Raw genomic sequence first — 20,587 nt, 5'->3', positions numbered from 1 at the left:
TTTTAATACACCAATCTCCTTTTCTTTTATTTTGTTATATATATATATATATACACGAGTTAATAGTGTTTATAAATATAATTATTTTAAAAAATAAAATAAATCTAAATTTAATCTTAATCTTAATCTTAATATAAAAATTAACAATACTAGTAGTATTTATAATCGATAGTAATATATAAAATATATATTTTATTATTAAATTTAAAAATATTACATTAAAATAATTATAGTAAATAAATATGTTAATATTTTATTATAAAAATCTGTATTAACAAATAAATTAATTTATAAAAACACTTATAATCAACAAAAACAATAAAAATTTATTATAAAGATAACCAAAATAATTTTATGAATTGTAATATGAAAGAGAAATTAATTTATGAAAAACAATTATAATTAAAAATAACAATCATCTTATAAATATGTCAATATTTTTCTAATAAAGTTTATTATTACTTTTAAAAATAATTGGTTTGGTATAATTTCTTCACTTGTGCAAGTAAATCTCAACCATATGTTAAATACCATTTTATATAGTTTAAAATATTCTTAATAAATAAGAATGTTGCATATGTTGGTTATTGATAAATTTTAATGTTTAAATTAGTGACTAAAATATTTTTGAAGCTTTGATTCTTCAAGTTTATGGATCTAATTTGTCCTTAATATTTTCCTCATTCTTTGGGATTTATATATTTTTTTTATTTTAATTAAAAATATTCAAGTTTGTTGAACATAGAGCTCAGATTCGATGACTTACAATATTTGCTTTGTCAATTTCATATTTGTGATGAATAGCATGATTGGGTATAAGCTATTTATGCAATACATGTTTTGTGTATATATGATCTAGTCTAAATAAATCGTGTTTGTGTATTTGTTGGGTAAAATTGGGTGTCCATCATTCTTAATATGCTATTGATAACTTAAATTCTAGGTGCTCTTTATAAGGTTATTTATCAATAAAGAAAATAATTAATGATGTTTGCCTTGGTTATCAAAAAGATAATAAGAGATTAATCGCCAAAGCGTTCATCGATAACTATAACCAATTTATCATAGAATATTAAAATTCACCTTTGCATCAATGATTAAACCTATAAATCAAAACTGGGGTTTTACCTTTGACTAGGCTTTCAATATATTGATTTTCATAAATTTATTTTTTTAATTTCTATTTCCTAGTTTTAATTTTAACTTTAATCTTTAATATTAAGACACCCTTCTTATATTTATGGGTAAACTACACTAGAAGTCACTCAACTGTGGTCAGAATTTTTTTTTTCACTCAACTATAAAAAGTTTTAAATTAGTCACCCGACTTATTGGATTCATTTTTTTTCCTTTTCCATTAATTATTGTTAAGACTCCAACGGAAGGATGATGTGTTAGTTTTAAAATTGGTATAATAACATATTTAACCCTCAACAAGAAAAAACGTTTAATATTAAAGAAGTGGTGGGGGAAGAGAGAGAGCCATAAGAAATTGTTGATTTTATTTAATAATTTTAAATATTTACATAAATATTTTAAATTATATATAGTATTTAAAGAATAATATTTTTAGATATAATTGTATTTTTATGTTTTAAATTTTATTAGAATTAGGACCAAATTGAGATAATTTATAAATGTTGGGGTTAATTTCTTTATAACCATTACCAAATTGATAGAATGTGTAATTGTTGAGGGCTAAATATGTTATTATAACAATTTTAAAATTGCTTCATCATCCTTCCGTCGCCGTAATCGCAATTAATGGAAAAGGACAAAAAATAAACCTAAGAAGTTGGATGACCAATTTAATTTTATTTTTTTTATAATTGGGTGATAAAAAAGAATTTTGACCATAGTTAGGTTACCATTAGTGAGTTTATCCTAATTTTATTTTACTTGTTTTCATTAAAGGAATAAAATTATCATCGATTTCTATGGGTTCGACCATATTTATATTTATACAAATATTTGTATTATTGAGTAGGAAATTTACTTTTGTTGGTTTTGACAACCGTGAACATTCCAAAAGCTTATCAATCCTGGAATAGTATGACTTTGTGTAAGTGTATAAAGGTTGAATTACACAATCAACTTGACCTTTAACAAGTTATTTAATAAGCTCTTTGAGTTAATCAATAGTGATAACTTAATATTTGGTTGAGGATCCTTAGCAGCTTGTGCATTGGAATTTTCACCAGCCTCATCCTGTAAGTGTAACACCCCTTACTTGAGTCCAAACCAAAACTCAAGCAAAGAATGCTACATTTCAAGCCGAACACGTCACTCAAATACCAAACATGTCATCCTAGTTCCACTTATCTTTTAAACTTATTTAAGGTCTTTTAAGACTTTTTCAATAATTTCTAAGCTTACTTTATGATCTGGCTTTAATTAAAGGTCGTTTTGGGCCCTTTCGATGAGAAAACAATCAAATTAGGGTAAAACAAGGCAGATGTATTGACATAACTTCCTAAGGTACTGATACCTCTGCTTAATACTATTCACTTTTGCATTCTTTCAATGTTGTATAGATAGAAGTACTTCAAGTATCAGTGTTTGGATTTTGGAGAGCCAAAATCAAGCTTAAACACATCCAAAAACTTACCTAAATGTTCTTTGTAAGGCCCAATTTTTGCCCGGGCCCGCATAAATAAAAATTAAAACCAAAAACCAATGATAAAAATCCAAATACCCAAACCTTTTAACCTAAACTACCCAAACCCAATATACAAATAACAAACCCTAACCAAAATCTAATTCAGCCCAGTAGCCGAAAACACAAAATAGAAGCAAAAAATTAGAACCCTAGCAGCAACAATTTCAATCGCCGTACACCCTAACTGCCGCAACTTCGCCCACGTTCAGCAGCCTCCGTGCACGCCGCGCACCACGCACGTTCTTCCTGCAAACAAACCACGAACCACAGCACAACAAGCAAGATATAGGATTATCTATTTATTTATTTATTTATTATTATTTTTCGGTATAAAAGGCCGATTGTAAACCGATTGTGGGGGGAATATTGTATAAAAAACCATTGAAATTACAAAAAGGATTTTGGAAGGTGATTCGTTTTTCTTCTCTTCGAGATTTCTTCTCACTGTTTCTATTTTTGTTTCATATTTTTTTAAAGAAAATAATAAAGAAAGAAAAGGGCGCTTACCTGGTTTCGAGCACCATGTGCAATGGCTCCACGGCGGCGGCGGCATGAAGGGGCTAGGGTCGAAACCCTAGCAGAGAAGCACCCCCTTTTTTCTGCTTTTGTTTTAAAAAAAAAAAAGAAATGAAATGGAAATGTTTTTTAAGAAAATATTGCTTTTAAAAATATAAGCAAAACGACGCCGTTTAGTTTCCATAGACCCGCGCATTGACCCGATCCGGTCCCTGATAAAAGGGAAATTTTCACAATTGGTCCTCCTCTTTTGTAATATGTTCAAATCAGATTTTCTTTTATTCCTTTAAATTTGGCCACGCATTTTGTTTTTGTTTCATTCTGGCCCAGATTGTACGTTGCGTTTTGGAGGGATGGGAATTATTTCCTACTTGGTCCCCCAAGTTATTCGCGCATTACATTTTGCCCCCATTGGATCTATTTTATTTTCATTTTTTTTCCTTTCTTTAAATTCTGTTTTTAATTTAATTTAATCCTTACTTATTTAATATTTTTCCCTTATTTTATTTTAATATTTATTATTATTTTTAAATATGTTTAATTTCATATTTAGTATTATTTCATATTTAAGCTTAATATATTTTTAAAATTTGTTATCAATGTTATTTTAACGTTTAATATATTGGTTATTTTTAACTTATTATTAACATATTCTAAAAGTAGATTGAATATATATATATATTTTTAAAACCCTATATTATATATTTTGTTTAGTTCATTTTTTATTATTTTTATGTATGTATATTATCATTATTATTATCGATTTGTTTTTTTTCCTTCTTCACATGCACTATTTACCTAAATTAATATACGTATATTATTTTATATGTTTTTTTCTTGTATAATATTTGCTTCAAAAATTTATTTAAATACTATAGTTTATGAGATGCTTATTTCTAATTTTGTTTTCAATTTATCACAAACTTATATACTGCTTACTCTAAAACCTTTGCATGCATGATTTATTGATTATAACTTGATATTGATATTTGCAAAGTGTAGGATTGAGATTATAGTTGCTATGTTAGTTTATATTTATTTGTTGATTATTCATTATTCATTAGGGTATATTTTATTTTTGAATTATCCTTTTGTGTTGTACATTACCATTCAATCGCACTACATTTGTTTTAAAGATTATGTTTCATTAAAGCATCAAAGACATTTTATTCCGTAAGTTTTCAAACGTTCACGATTCTTGAGAAGGATTGTACCCTAATTTACTGGGCTTCAATTCTTTACGATGAATTTAGATAGCCAAGTATTTATTTTACAATAAAACCATACAATTTCTATATAAAGTTCTTCGGGATTTCAAAATGTTGGACCCTAACTCACTGGATCTGACAATTTTGCTACCTCGAATTAAGGATTTTCAAAATAAAGGTAATATTCGGTGTTTTGAAATTTCGAGAAATTGAACCCTAACTTACTGGGTTTTGATTTTTTCATTTGACCCAAATAACCGAATATCCTTTTCAAATTTAAATGCATGATTTTTTAAAATTAAGAGACAAACTTAATTTTGAAGATTAAAAAATGTTGCGCCCTAACTCACTGGTTGTGACGTTTTAATTCTTTGAAATAAGAATGTTTTATTATTTTAATTCATTCAAGTTAAAAAGTTTTCTTTTAAAATCTTTTCAAATTTTCGACACCTAGACATTAAACAATCAATTCGGTACCAATTTTGGGCGTTACGAGGGTGCTAATCCTTCCTCGTGCGTAACTGACTCCCGAACTTGCTTTCTCAAATTTCACAGACCAAAATCATTTTTAAGGTGAGCTGATCACACCTCAATAAAATATCAGTGGCGACTCCAATTTTTGTTTTTAAAGTCGATAACTAATTTTTGTTTTCAAAAAATGGTTTCGACATTCTTCATTCAATCCCAATCATTGTTAATCATATTCAAACCTTAAAATGCACCAAAATATCATAAAAAATCACATGTTCATTTCCTAACTTATCACAAAGCCCTCAAAACATTTCCTCATAAACTCAACTCTTAGTTAATTAAAGTATTAATTAACTTTCACTTTCATACCAATTGAACACTTAAGTTGTTGAGTATGACTCATATTTCAGTCAAACAAGAGATTACTTGCAAGTCAAGTTAAACAAAATATATTTTATTTTTAGAAGATTTAGTATTTATTAGTATAATATATTTAGTATTTTTAACATAACTTATTTGACCTACGAATTTAGTCTACAAATAGGTTCTACAACCTTAAAAAATACACCCATTAGAGATTAGAACACATAACACTTTTGAAGAATTTTGTGTTTATGTGTTGAGGGTTCTTTGTTTCCAGGTTTCGGGGTTTAGTTTTATCTGCATCTTTTGTACTCTTCGTTCTTTTGCCATTATAGTAAAATTATCTTTGCCTGTAGTTTTTTATCTTCTTTGGAGGGGTTTTTCAACGTTAAATTTGTGTCTCAATTTCTTCTGCTATTTTTTACTTGTTAGTTGCTCAATCGGATCGATCCCCAACATAAGTACATGCCATACTAATGTCCATAATTCAAATACATAATTCACAAACCTTCATTTGATGAAATTTGATTCAATATGCCCCCTCAACTTCTTCACACACAATTACTTCTTGCACACTACGAGTTTAAAAGAAGCTTCATAAAAGCTTAGTAAGTACACACATTAATTCTATTCTATCCTAACTATTCAATATAAATTTCATTTAAAATTTCACTTATCTTGTTTATACCTTTATAAATATATCAAGTTTTAGTTAATACAATATATCTTAAATAATCATCTTCACTTACTCTTTTATTTTGCTTAGCATTTTCTTCACATAACTCTTAGTAAATAATGAAGAACAATAAAGGATATGCGGAATAACACAAGCATAAAAGTACTAAGAAATCATGAGCACTGAAGTGCTGGAAACATTAGCACATGAGTATCACTAATCATGTCATGAGTAGGGATGAAAAAAAACATGAAACAGACAAACTCCAATCCGATCTAGCTCCATAGGGTCAAGTTTTTTTTTTCTTTCTAAAATCGGGTTTAATTCGAGTTAGGTTGGGTTAATTTTAAAAACTAGTTGGATCGGGTTCAGGATAAATTCACCACACCCCGCCTCGAAATATTTACAAAGTTACCTTTCTTTTAATTTTTTTTTTGTTAAAGAAGAGAAAAGCTCTATAAAAGACTAGAGAGACTCAAAAAGAGAAGTTTCAAATAATTGAAAACCTTCCCCTTCACCAAATGTCATCTTAGCAATATGATCGACTTCAATATTTTCTTCTCTAGGGATATATTTAATATTTTTAATTACAATTTAACCCTTGATAATTTTAATAGGAAAACTCTCTCAAGCTCGTGGCCTTTTTGCCGCCTCTTTGGACTTAGTTGACACTAAGGTCTCAACATCACTTTTCCTCTTTGGTTGCTATGGAAACTCCTAAAATTTTGGGTTGAAAAGATGGAATTAGGTGACTAAGTGTAACACCCCTTACCCGTATCCAACACCGGAATAAGGTACGAGGCATTACTAAAACACATACACTTGTAAACGTATTTAACCGAGTTATAAAATTTCATCTAAATTAAAACTTTCAAAATAATTAACATGCTTCTATAATTTTTCACAGTATATCCTCAAAATATTATAATCATAATAATTAGGGCCTACGAGACCCGATACATACTCATGCAATTCAATGCTTCATTTCCATTCCATTCAATTTGCAATTTCTCATGCTCACAATTTAAATCATATCACTAGCAATTTCCATTTAATTCACATACAACTCAATGACATTAAGTTCAACACTAATACATATTTACCATTTAACTCAACGTTTATCGATTATACCATTCAATAACACATTTATGAAATTCTCAATTTTGCAATGAAAATGTCACTTTAAAATAACAACATCATCCTGGTATAAATACACTACCACTTAACCATTTACTTTAATTCTTTTAGGCCCATTTGTCACTTACCATCCTTAATCAAATTAGGGAACGGTTACAGAAAATTGAGTACTTCACTTCCACTTTGCCATAGTATAACTATGGTCTTACGTATGATCACTTATCACTCGTCCCTGATCAGAACTTTGTCACTTGATCAGATAAGTGTAGCTAAAGCTAGCACTTATCACTTTGTCACTTGATCAGATAAGTGTAGCTAAAGCTAGCACTTATCACTTTGTCACTTGATCAGATAAGTGTAGCTAAAGCTACCACTTATCACTTTGTTACTGATCAGAAATACTTAAATCTGGCGTTCTGCTCAATTTAATCATTTATTCAGTTTTCGCATTTTTATTTTATTCTCATTTCAACAATAAATATATCTCATCATACATTATATAATTCATGAAATTAACATTTAATCATTAATTTTCAGCCATATGAACTTACTATTTCATTACCTTTCCACACTCGTTTCCTATGCACATCACACAAGATATAAACATATCATTCAACCATAGTCGCAAACTAGTACATTGAAACATAATTCTTTTTGGAAATAATCACATAATAAACCATTTCACTAAAGATTTCATAATTTAAACCTTACCACCCCTTTCATGATCACAATATTTATTCATATATCAAACTTTCCAACATGTGTTAATTCAATACCCAATCACGACATTACTTCATGCCAAATCATATACCAAAAATACAATACACACGTACTATAAACTTTATTTTCCCACATGAGCTTAAACCATGACCAATACTGCACAAATATATGCATCATTTCTATTTCATCGTTTATCAATTATAATTAAGCATATGACCAATTATACACAAATCATTCATATATTTCCTAATTTTTCCTCCCCCTCCTCTCAATTCCACATCCTTAATGTGTATAACACACTTAAACAACACTAGCTATAATTTCACTATTCACTCACATGTATATTCAAAGCTATTTATCCGAGTCAGAGTCACTAAATTATTTTTATCTGGAGCTACAGAGCTCAAAATTAAGATCAAAATTAAGATCCGTTAATTTTCCCTGAAACTAGACTCACATGCCTTCTTACCATAAATTTTCAGAATTTTTGGTTCAGCCAAATAGTACAGTTTATTCTTTAAAGTTTCCCCTGTTTCGCTATCTGACAGTTCCGACCACTCTTCACTAAAAATGAATTATCTAATTGTACAGAATTTGGATGATGTTTCTGTTTATTTCATTTGAAAATAGACTAATTAAGGATTATAATAATATAAATTATAACTTATAATTATTTTTCTTCAATTTTTGATGATTTTCCAAAGTCAGAACAGGGGAACCCGAAATCATTCTGACATTGTCTCACAAAATTTATTATATCTCATGATTTACAATTCCATTGCTTACACCGTTTCTTCTATGAGAAACTAGACTCAATGATCTTTAATTTCATATTTCATTCACCCTCTAATTCAATTCCAAAAATTTTTGATGATTTTTCAAAGTTATACTACTGCTGCTGTCCAAAACTGCTTTAGTGCAAAATGTTAATTTCCTTTTTGCCCCAAATTTCACAGTTTATACAATTCGGTCCTTTATCAATTAACCCCTAAATTAATTTAATTTTCTCAATTAATACTTTACCTAGACATTATAAGTTGCTTCACAACTATTGAAATTCAGGATTTCCACATATAACTCTATCTTCAAACTCTTTTACTATTAGGTCCCAAACATTCACTTTCTATTCAATTCTTTCAATAAAATCAGCATATGAACAATTTAAAGCTCTAATTCCATGCTAAATCATCATATACTTCCAGCATGTATTCATAGCAACTTTCAACTTCTTTCATAGAATCAAAAACTAATGAATACAATAAGTGGGCCTAGTTGTAAAAGTCACAAAAACACAAAATTTTCAAGAAATAATCAAGAATTAACTTACTTGTAGTAAAAATAGGAAGAATCAGCTTAAGGAAACCCTTATATGGTGTTTTTTCTGATGAGAATGCAGAAAAATAAAGAGAAATCTAGATAATTCCACTTTGGTCCTAACTTTATTAAGTAAATTTTGCAATATTCCAATTTTGCCCTTAATTCTCCTTACTTTGTTGCTGATTTCATGCCTTTGCCGTCCAGCCCCAATAGACCTTGGGTCTATTTCCTTTTAAGCCCTCTTCCTTTTATCATTTAATCTATTTAATCATTTCCCATAATTTTGCATTTGTTACAATTTAGTCCTTTTTGTTCAATTAATTATTGGAACTTTAAAATTTCTTAACGAAACTTTAATACTAACTTTTTAACACTACATAAATATTTATAAAAAATATTTATGGCTCGGTTTAAAATCCCCGAGGTCTTGATACCTCATTTTCGATTCTAATTATTTTAATATTTATTTCTAGTGTACTATTCACTATTTCAAAAATTTTCCTAACTTCACATTTAACTTATACTCACTAAATTAATAATATTTTCTACCCATTTGTCGAATTTAGTGATATCGAATCACCGTTCCGACACCTCTGAAAATTCAGGCCATTACATTTTTCCTCGTCGGATTTGTGGTCCCAAAACCACTGTTCCGACTAGACCCAAAATCGGGCTGTTACACTAAGAACCAAATTGAACAAAAATGAAAGTTTCATTTTCCTCCCCTTTGCTTGGAAGTGTGATGTATGGAAAAATTCAAGGGCTCATATTTAGCCAACACTTTCTGAATTAATAATTATAATCAATATATTTATCTTTCATCCAATGGTCCATATTAAATCCTTCATCATTAAGCAAATCCAATAGCTCAAATTCAATTCACATGTCCAACGACATTTTGGTAATTTTACCAAAAATTATCTCACTTGCAAAATGATCATTTTGCTCCTGAAAATTTTTAATATTTACAATTTAGTCTTTTCTGCTTTTGGTAAATTATAATTTGTCCCTTAATTTTTCTAATTTTTAATTTAACCCCTCAACTTTTGAATTTTTATTATTTGACCCCTTCACTTTTCACTAATTTACTATTTAGTCTATACCCCAGATTAATATTTCACAATATGAAAAGGGATTATATGAAACTCTGATTCCATGGCATCCATATCCCTTTCCAATAGGAGAACGATAAATCAGATTTTTCCTCCTGATTTTCAGCTTTTTCTCCTGAAAAAATTCAAATTAGGAGGAAAAATCTAATTTGTCATTCTTTTATTGGAAAGGGATACGAATGACGTGAAATCACAGTTTCATACAATCCTTTCTCTTAACAATATAGAGCTTATTTCAATTTTCTCCAATATCCATAAACCTTCCCTACTATCACTGATATATCTCATTTCGTTTACGCGAGAGGTCCACCATGCATATCCCTGATATAACACTTCACTAATATGACATGGTGGTTTTAGGAGTGTTACAGTAAGTTTTCATATTAGACTTCTTCATTTTTTGATTTCTTCTCTATGAGATTGATAATCCTTCCCATTATAAAAGCAATTTGGTCATCTTTCTCCTTAGACTTACAACAAGACTCTTCGTAGTTTATGCTAGAGACGCCATTTGTTCTTCCAAGGATGAGGCACCAATTTTCATGACATTCATCACTCCATAATTTAATTTTGGGGGAGTTGTTGGGAGGGAGTTATCACTTGATGGACTATCTTTTTCCTTGAATCATAATCAACAAGATAAACTTGATCAATAAGCAGAAACTTCTTCTAAGTTATGATTTGGTGAAAAAGCTCTACAAAATGGATTGTCACTAAGCATTGGAGAAGTCTGATCAAATAACTCTAAAAGAGTTTTCCTCTTCAACTTGGTTTCGTAAGGATGAGCATGAACATTAATGTTTAACAATTAAGTCAAATGGATTGAAGGATTAACTTGAGCAAACTTGAGAGTTGGTTTGTTACGATGATATTCTTGGAAGTCATTGAAATTTTGAACTTTGATCTTTTGGAGAGAAGAGATAAGCCCACTAAATGTGCCATAAATCTGTACACTCAAATATCAATTCAGAAAATTAACTTGGAAAATTTGATGACAAAATTTATTTATAAACTTCTAACTCTATATGTTCTTATTACAAAGAAAAATCTTTTGATTTTTCTTTTTAATAGAGTTTCGATCTAAAGGTCGTATAAACTTGATCTTGGAAAGATGTGGTTTGCTTTAAGTGTCTTGGTAACTTGCTCTTACAATGGGTTTGGACCTCCATTCTTTAGTTGATGAAAGATTGAAAATTGGCTTTCTTCAAAAATGATATGTTGCTTTTTAAGATTTCTTTAATTTCTTCAAAAAATTGAGTAAGATTTTGGAAAGAGATTGAATATACAAAATCTTTTTTCAGATATTTTCTTAATGTGTTGAATGGTTTAAGGGTGACTTATTTTTAGGGGAGATGTTCAGGACTCCTTGTGGAATTTACTCTTTATTTAAGTAATCCACAAATATTTGAACTTTATTTATTTATTATTTATATCATATTAATTTAATTAACTAGAGATAAAATCAATTAGTGATAATATAATTTGTATTATTCAATTATTAATTAATTTAAAATAATTATGACTGATTTCATGATGAATAATTTGGTTTGACATGTGGGATTTTATAAATTGGTCTGATACTGAAATTCCATCAACTTGCAATGATGTAATGAGAAGGTTGTTTGAAATTTGGTGAAACGGAAACATGTTATTATGATCTTCAAACTATCATGAATTTAAGATGGCATTGGAGATGAGTAACCAGGATATAAGGTAAAGGATGAAGGAGAAGTAGCAAATCTCAATTAGTTTGTCCACAGCATTAAAGAAATGTGCGGGAGAGGATGGCATGGCCGCATAAATCAGATTCCATGGCGAAACTTCAAGGTGGTTTAGAGCCTAAAGGATCCAATGCGTCTCTTGGATGCTGATTCTAGGAATTCTTTTGAGAAAATTTATGATTTTGGAAGGCTAAACTCTAATTTTACCCTATAGCCATAGCCATTAAACTTGCAAACAAGTAGCGGTGATGTTAGTCCCAATGTATTTGCAGCATTGGAACAAGTGATCGACGGAGTTGGTGGCTGTCCCATTATTTTCATTTTAGTTTAAGCAAGGATTGTTTTATGCCCACATTTTCGTACCGAATGCTTGCTTTCTCTGTGTTTGCGTACTAAAACTCGATAGATTCTCGATCACCTTGATTTTCACAAATACAACAATGACACAAAATCCTAACATTCCTTTTGGATGAAGTGTTAAATTGATTTCGGCGGGGATGTTGCTGCATGTTTTTATTAATTTTATATACAGCATAATAAGTCCTATCAATTCATGTTCTTTTATGAATCCATCTCAAACCCATCGGCATATGGTGGTGACGAGAAAGAGGAGAAGGAATTGGTCGTTCGCGACGGTGTTTGAGTTGAATGGGGATCAGTTTATTTCATCGAGCAGCTTGAAAATATGCTGGGAAGACTGGGTTTACCACACTAAGTGCTAGTTTAGTATTATTTTTAAAAAGTGTTTTTAGGAAGTTTTGTTTAAAATTTAATTGTTTAGTATTACTGTAAAAAAATACTTTTGAGAAATAAAATGTTCATTTTAGATATGATATTATAAAGTAACAAATATATATTTAAATAATGTTTAAATTAGTTAATATTATGATATTTTAATAAGAATATAAAAAATAATTTATTATAACTTATTGTTAATATTTTAATATATAATATTAATTTTAAATATTTCTAAGTATTTAATATTAATTATTTATTAAATTTAAACAATAAAAATAATTAAACTAAAAGAGAAGAAAAATGAACAACTTGAAGAGAAGAAGAAGGAAAAAACTCACCGGTGGAGGAATTAAAAGAGGAACAAAAGAGAAGAGAACAAGAGAAAAGAACTTTGAAAGAAAAAATAAAAAAGAAATGGGTATTCTAACGAGTCTTTTGGAGAAAATAAACTGAGGTGAAAAATGTAAATAGCAGCAAAAGTACTTTTAACTGAGGAAAAGGTTAAAATTTTCTATTCATTTTGAGTGATTTGATAAAAGACGTAGATTAAAGAATTAAAAGAGATAGAAAAATTAATGAAGGATAAATTGATTTTTGTTTTGTAAATTTAGAAAATTAAATGACAATAAAAGAATAAATTAAAATTGAACGAGTGAGAATAAATCAAATAATGTAAATACGGATTGTAAAAGTTTTCAAATTTAGACTTGTTGTCAACAAACGGCATATATGAACTAAGTACAAGATCTTTTCGCGGTGGAATTAACCATTTTTATTTAACAGTAAATTGTTTGGATAACTAACAATGAAGGCCGTTATAAAACAAAATTTATAATTTTGGGCAACATATAATATGATTAAAATGCTTACAAAATAATAGTTTCATTTAAAACTAGAAATTAGGAGTGAGCAAAACTCGATTCGACTCGAAAAAATCGAAAAAAATTCGAATTTCGAGTTAAACGAATCGAGTTGTTTGAGTTATTCGAATCAACTCGAATTTTTTTTCGAATTTCGAGTTCGAATCGAGTTAAATTTTTGAATTCGAATAACTCGAATAATTCGAATAATTCGAATATCAAACTATAATATTTTACATTTTTACCCCAAACTCCCAAACCTTTTTACTTTTTCCTCAAAACTTTTACTCCTTCCCACTTTCTCCCGAAAACTTTTACTCCTCTCCCCTCCCAACCCCCCAATCTACCCAAAATCCATTTCCCACCAAAATTTTACTTTCCCATTTATTTTTTCTCAAAATTTTACTCCCAAAAACCATTAAAACCTTTTATTTTCCCCCAAAATTTTTACTCCCTCCCACTTTTCCCCTAAAACTTTTATTCTCTTCCCATCTCACCTCCCATCTATCCCAAACCCTCCCCCCTCCAATTTTTTTAATATTTTCCTTCAAAATTTTATTCCCCTATTTACTTTCCTCAAACTTTTATTCCCCAAAACTTTTATTTTTCCCTAAACTTTTACTTCTCACCCTTTACTCCCAAATAAAAATCAAAATATCCAAATAAAAATCACTAAACATAAATAGTAATAATTTTATTTATATCTACTATTTATATTATTAAATTAAATTTCACATTTTATATTATTTATATTATTGAATTGTTCAGTCATATTGAATATTTATATTAAAATTGAATTATTAATTATGCCATAAAATATTCGTGTTAAAATTTTATATTGGTATCAATTTCACATTTTATTTTTAAAATAACTTTTATTAAAAATCATATTTTTACATTTAATATATTTTTAATTCTAAAATACATAGTGACAAGAATCAAGATAATTGAAACAACTAAGCAAGCAAAGAAGCTAACCAAGATATAAAAAATTAATAAATAAATTATGAAGTGATGAAAGTTAATAAAAATTTTGATTAAGGTGGAAAAATTTTATTACGATGGGTGACAATGGTTACAAGGACCTAAAATTATTTTTTAAAATTTAACTCGAACAAATATATTCGATTCGATTCGATTCAATTCGAATTCCATCTCACTCGACTCGATTCGAGAAAACTTCAAATAAAGTTAGGATGATAAAATGAGATTCGAAAACTCGATTAACTCGAAAATTTTCGATTCGATTCGATCGAATGCTCTCCCCTCCTAGAAATATATAATAATGCATAAAAGAAACAAAAACAATGATGATAAGATATTATACGACAGAGACGAACCCAACAACCTTATACATGTGAAATAAAACGATTTTGTTAATGTTTTAGCACCAAAAAAAATACTGAAAATAACAGGAAAGAAGATGAAAGGGAGTGAAAAACCCAGTTGCACAACCTTCAATGGTTGCGAATGAAGCCATTTTTTAATTACCCTGTTTCATACATATATATATCTTGCTTTTCATTTTCTTTTCTTCTTTCACTGTTACTCAACCAACTTCTTTTTTTCCCCCTTTTTTTATTGGCCCAGATCTCAGCTACCCATTTCTCATCTTCAGTTCCTAATGGCAGATCTTAAGTTTTCTTTCGCTGAAACTTTTCTTTGTAGTGCTTTTGCTGCTTGTTTTGCTGAGGTATTCATGATCCCTGGGTATTAATTTTACATGTGCTTCTTTCTTTTCTTTTTATTTTGTTTGCTATTTGTGATTCTTTGCATCTTGATTGCTATTTTGGTGGGAGGAAGGTTGACTTTTTCTTTTCTTTTAGTCTGTAGGTATATGCATGTATCTGCTTTTTAACCCCTTTAGCTTTAGCTACTTGTTTCTGGGTATGTGATATTTTATCATTTCTTATACAATGTTAGAGTTTTGAATGAAATTTAAAAGTTTTGGGCTTATGATAATTCATCAAGATTGGTGGGAATTAGGAGATCACGTGGTACTAGCTTAGCAAGATTTTAGATGCTTGCTCATTTTGTAAGGAATGTTTGCTTAATTGTTACTAATTCAATTTTAAATCTCCATAGGTTGAGGATACAATTGGTAGGAATTTGTGTGCTGATTTATCCATGGATATATATAGTAAATCAGCTTTTGATACCCTTTTTTTTCCCAACAGTCATTGATTTATCAATGTCACAGGAAGCATTCCTTGGTAGTATCAGAACTTTTTATATGGAATACTTGTTGTCATATAATTGAGAGTGTAGCATCATAAATGCTTTGAGTATAAATTGAACTACTATTGTTCAATGTGCTGGTTCGCTCGGTATTTAGAGAGGCGTTTCCCATACTTCCTTTTGTTTCCTTTTATGCTTAATTGTCTTGTTTTACTTAAACATTGCGCTTATTGTTTTGCAGTTCTGTACCATTCCTTTGGACACTGCCAAAGTCAGACTCCAGCTCCAAAAGAAAGCAGTTGGTGATGAAGTTAATTTACCAAAATATAGGGGCTTGTTGGGTACTATGGCTACCATTGCTAAGGAAGAAAGATTATCAGCACTTTGGAAAGGAATAGTTGCTGGTTTACATCGCCAATGCATTTATGGAGGTCTAAGGATCGGGTTATATGAACCTGTAAGGCTATGATGTGGCTCAAATTGGCTTGTTTCTGATTGTTTTCGGTAATAGTCTGATATTTATGTGTAAAATGAATTGACAGGTCAAAACGCTATTAGTTGGTGCTGATTATGTTGGTGATATTCCGTTGTACCAAAAAATTATAGCAGCTCTATTGACTGGTGAGTCAGTGGTAACTATTTTGCCACACTAAACTTTGTACATCTTCCATTTTTAGCTTTATGCTTCGTTTTGTCCATTTATAGGTGCCACGCTTATAACTAATCTTTCTTATTTGTTATAAAAAAAGATATTTTCTTTTGCTATAAACTCATATAAAAGCCTCTTACATCAACCAGGTGCTCTAGCTATTACAGTCGCTAATCCAACTGATCTTGTCAAAGTTCGGCTGCAAGCTGAAGGAAAATTTCCAGCCGGGATTGCCAGGCGTTATTATGGGACTTTGGATGCATACTACACCATAGTTAGAGAAGTCAGTTTTCTTAGAATGTTACTATTCTTTTCCTTTTTTTGAGAAATTAATTTCCTTATCATATAAAGTTCTCAATAATCAGGAAGGACTAGCAGCACTGTGGACTGGGCTTGGTCCCAACATTGCACGAAATGCCATTGTAAATGCTGCTGAACTAGCCAGTTATGATCAAGTGAAACAGGTAAAATTTCAATTTTAAGTCAACAAAGTTAGTCATTTTGATAAAGTTGGTATTATGCTGCTTGCTAGTATGGTTGTTACAACGATGTTCTAACATCTAATATCTTTATATCATGCAGACAATTTTGAAGATTCCCGGATTCTCAGACAATGTCCTAACACATCTTCTAGCAGGTCTTGGTGCAGGTTTCTTTGCAGTCTGTATTGGTTCTCCAATTGATGTGGTAGGCATTTGATCTTGTCTTCATCATCTACAATACTTGTGAAGAATTATAAGATTGGTAATTTATTATTATTTGTTGTTTCTATCATAAAATTTTTCCCTATCACTTTGAGCTCTTATTTTAGTGTTTGGTTCAAAACTAGAATTACATCTGTCAATGTTTTGCTTCAGAACTGGCATTTTCTGAAAGATTGTTTTGATTGGTTAACCCTTATATAAGAGATAAGCAACAGTGGATACACGGAACCATTGTGCCATTTTGGGCTGAAGTGCAAAGGTCTCTGAGTTGGAGTTGTTAAAGAAAATGATGTGCCATGGTCACGCTCAATACAGTTTAAATTGCAAATCCTTTTTCATGTTGATACTTCAATTTCAGTCTGTCTTCTAAGCATTACAGGAACTCACAAGGCTTTGCTTAAAGAAGATTGTGGATCTCTATACCATATAAACCAATTTGACAAAACTTATGTTGGATGGATGGATCTGCTTGTTATGTTCCAGGTAAAATCAAGAATGATGGGAGACTCTGGCTACAAAAACACTCTTGATTGTTTCATTAGAACTTTGAGGAATGAGGTATGTTGGTTTTCTGATTGTTTTATTTAGATTTCTCCAGAATCTATAAATGTCTTCTTCTCTTACACTCTGCGTTCTTGGTGGTTAATACTACCGGAGTGCCAATTGGTACCTGAACTATAGATTTTTGCATGTTTCTGAGCTAGAAAGTTTACCTCTGTCATTAGTTTTTCTTCCATCTTTTATGTTAACTTAAAGCTTCCGAAAAAAGCTGGCTTTTGCAGTTCATTACTTGTTTATTACAAACCCTTTCTCAAAGAGTCAACTTGTGCCAGTTAATTTGAAGGAAACCAACTTTTGACTAGAAAAGCATTGTTATAATGAGTAGTAAGTTTTGATAATTGATGCATTACAGGGATTCCTTGCCTTTTATAAGGGATTTGTTCCTAATTTTACTCGGCTGGGATCTTGGAACGTGGTTATGTTCTTGACTCTTGAGCAAGTAAGATCTGCAGTTTAGATTTGATCTTGTCTTTTTTTTTTTTTCATCTGTTCATAAAATATATGTATGCATGTGCTTAACAATCTCCTTTTCCCTATTTTCAATAAGATTTCCAGTTCCATCTCCTCCTTTAGGTTAAACACACTATAACATCTGGATTTGGAAAAGTTCCATGTTTATTGGCTCAACCTTAATAGTGCAATATTATGTCTAAATCATTAGAGATGCTTGGTACCTTACTGAATTTTTTAAAAAATAGAACTTCATTCATCTAGAATTCAATATGACCTTTGCCAAAATTTCACCTGTAATTAGTACAGATTTCATTTATACTATGCCGCTTGGATTCAAGTACTAGTGTTGGATACCGGTACGTGTCTAGCGTGAACATGTTAAACTTCGTCTAAAATTTTTCATGTATTTAGAGCATATCCTTATAATCATGTTCAGATATGCATCAGATATGAATAGTTGGAAAATGAAGAGTCGTGGAAACTTAGCATTTATGTACCTTAAAAAGCACTTGTATTGCTACCACTGATGAATATGTTAACCTCCTTTGGTACATCGATGACAGGTGAAGAAAGCTTTCCGGGGGGAATTATATTATGATTGATTTTAGTTTGCAATCAGGAAGACACACCTTTTACTTGCTTATTGTGTCTTCGATCTCAAGGAGAATATTTTTTGATCAAAGAAATAAGGTAGGAGCATTGCCCAAATCTCTTTTTCGTATAACTTACCATTTTTCTTAGACAAAATAGTATTACTGTAACAATCAATGTTATCTGGACTTGGGAGAAAGTGTTTTCAATTTTTTCCAAGTATTTATTTTTTCATATATTTGGAGGATCATACTCTTATATCCATGTTAGAATACATGTCAAACACAAATATTTTAAGAAAAAAAATGAAGAGTTTGGATAACATAGATGAACTATTGAGTGAAGTTTTAAGAGTCAGTAATTAGATATGTTTTAGGTGTTATTACGCCTATCTTGTCATCTGGTGTCCTACCAAACAAACTGAAAATTGGCAAATATTTGCCACATTGTTTTTGGAATCATGTAATATCTTAACATTTGTGGGAGGTTCAAGAAATATTTGCTTATTATTAGTTAAATTTAAGTTGTATGGAGTGGTGCATTACCTTGGTTTTTTAGTGTAAGGTGGAAAACTATACTAGAGTTTCTTTACTCAATCAGTATGATTGACCTTTGGCAGGTAGCTTTGGTAGACTTGGGTCATTCCAACAGTAAAGGTTCAACATTGTTATATGGCAATCAATGTTATATTGGAATTATTTTTTGGATTATATATTTATATAACATGTACAATGTCGTGTTCAAAATTCTCAGCCAAACATTTAATCTTTACCATTCTAAACACACGTCTATTTACAATTATAAACTTAAATCATGAATATTTTTCTATCAATAGATGAAATCGTCCCATGATTGTTGGCAATAAGCTAAAAAAAATAAAATGATTTGCATTAAAGGGATTTATAAACTGCATATTTGCGCATTGATTATCCTCTCAAAGTATGTGCTTCACTGCCTCTGTTGATATTGGTGAAAAGCATTAAGGGAAGTCCTGTAATCATGAATAAGAATATAGAATCGGAGCTCAGAAATACGCAGAAACAGTGGAAATGAATTTGTCTAATATCGAATTTGATTCTGGGTATTCCACTTCATATCTTAAAGAGATCAGACCCCCCTTTTCGTGGGTGACCTTCCGACAGGGAATACCACCTCCACGCCCCAACCTGTTTTTTTGGACGTTGAAAAAAATGGTAAAAAGATCTTTCCAGTCCCCTCCATGTTGAAATTGAGCATATTGGCCTTTTCAAATAAATTGGAGCAATTTAATTCCTATTAATTTCAAACCTATGCAACTAAGGACAATAAATCATGATGTTTCTTTCGTCAATTGTACATAATTTTGATTGGTATAGTTACAAATTCAGTCTTCAATGTATATATATTTTGTCATTTTGGCCTTAATTCTAAAAAATTCAACAAATTCAGCCTCAGCATTTACGCAAATGTTACAAGATAAATTTGTTATACTAGGACCAAATTGCTAGAATGTGTAAACTTTGAGGCTAAATTTATTATTAAACCAATCAAAATCATGTAGAGTTGATGGAAAACATCAACATCGTGATTAATTGTCCTTAGTTGCTCACTTTCAAAATTAATAGGGGTTAAATTGCTTTGATTTTTTTAAACGGACCAATTTGCTAAATTTCAAAATTGAGAGGGTCTAGAGAGGTCTTGTTACCAAAAAAGACATTTCGATAATAAGAATAAGGAAAATAAAAACATGAGAAATAAAATAAAATGAATAATATTTGATGCACTTGCATAAGTCTCATGCACCATTAATAAATAATAACATGACACATCATCATTAAATTAAACAAAAAATATGAAGGACTTGTAAATAACTACTAATAATTTTATTTAAATGTAACTATTATAAATAAATATTAATAACCTTTGGGTTTAGAATCTTGAGTTTAAAGGTTTAGTGTTTAGGGTCTTGAGTCT

At 29.9% G+C, this 20,587-nt stretch overlaps 1 protein-coding gene and 1 long non-coding RNA gene across 4 annotated transcripts; one reads left to right on the top strand and one right to left on the bottom strand.

The window, feature by feature from the left end:
- Positions 1–2,458: 2,458 nt before the first annotated feature.
- LOC105791789 (uncharacterized) lies at positions 2,459–3,267 on the bottom strand. Its single transcript, XR_001133101.2, has 2 exons — positions 3,167–3,267; positions 2,459–2,905 (listed from the first exon to the last, which is right to left on the bottom strand). It is a non-coding gene; the product is annotated as an uncharacterized LOC105791789 (long non-coding RNA).
- An 11,554-nt stretch (positions 3,268–14,821) lies between these two features.
- LOC105791796 (mitochondrial uncoupling protein 2) lies at positions 14,822–19,415 on the top strand. 3 transcript variants are annotated; one of them, XM_012620032.2, is made up of 10 exons: positions 14,822–14,961; positions 15,089–15,191; positions 15,918–16,133; positions 16,219–16,297; positions 16,475–16,608; positions 16,691–16,789; positions 16,908–17,012; positions 17,513–17,587; positions 17,943–18,029; positions 18,607–18,956. In XM_012620032.2, the coding sequence occupies exons 2-10, from the start codon at positions 15,123–15,125 to the stop codon at positions 18,643–18,645; spliced, it is 903 nt and encodes a 300-aa protein (XP_012475486.1). In that variant the 5' UTR covers positions 14,822–14,961; positions 15,089–15,122; the 3' UTR covers positions 18,646–18,956. The 3 variants fall into 3 exon arrangements, 2 of the variants coding, with proteins under 2 accessions (XP_012475486.1, XP_012475494.1); XR_001133103.2 differs by adding an exon at positions 19,254–19,415 and having other exon boundaries at positions 14,837–15,191; positions 18,607–18,733; XM_012620040.2 differs by having other exon boundaries at positions 14,837–15,208.
- The last annotated feature ends 1,172 nt before the right edge of the window (positions 19,416–20,587 follow it).

The sequence above is a fragment of the Gossypium raimondii genome, chromosome 7 (assembly GCF_025698545.1).
Source record: "Gossypium raimondii isolate GPD5lz chromosome 7, ASM2569854v1, whole genome shotgun sequence".
NCBI lineage: Eukaryota > Viridiplantae > Streptophyta > Magnoliopsida > Malvales > Malvaceae > Gossypium > Gossypium raimondii.
This window is presented reverse-complemented; position numbering and strand designations above follow the sequence as displayed.

Bases quoted from the DNA above. Each gene is read 5' to 3' on its own strand.
- LOC105791796 (XM_012620032.2), top strand. From the start codon at position 15,123: ATGGCAGATCTTAAGTTTTCTTTCGCTGAAACTTTTCTTTGTAGTGCT. The intron at 16,298-16,474 runs GTGAGTCAGTGG...TACATCAACCAG, and splicing joins TATAGCAGCTCTATTGACTG to GTGCTCTAGCTATTACAGTC. The intron at 18,030-18,606 runs GTAAGATCTGCA...CATCGATGACAG, and splicing joins TGTTCTTGACTCTTGAGCAA to GTGAAGAAAGCTTTCCGGGG.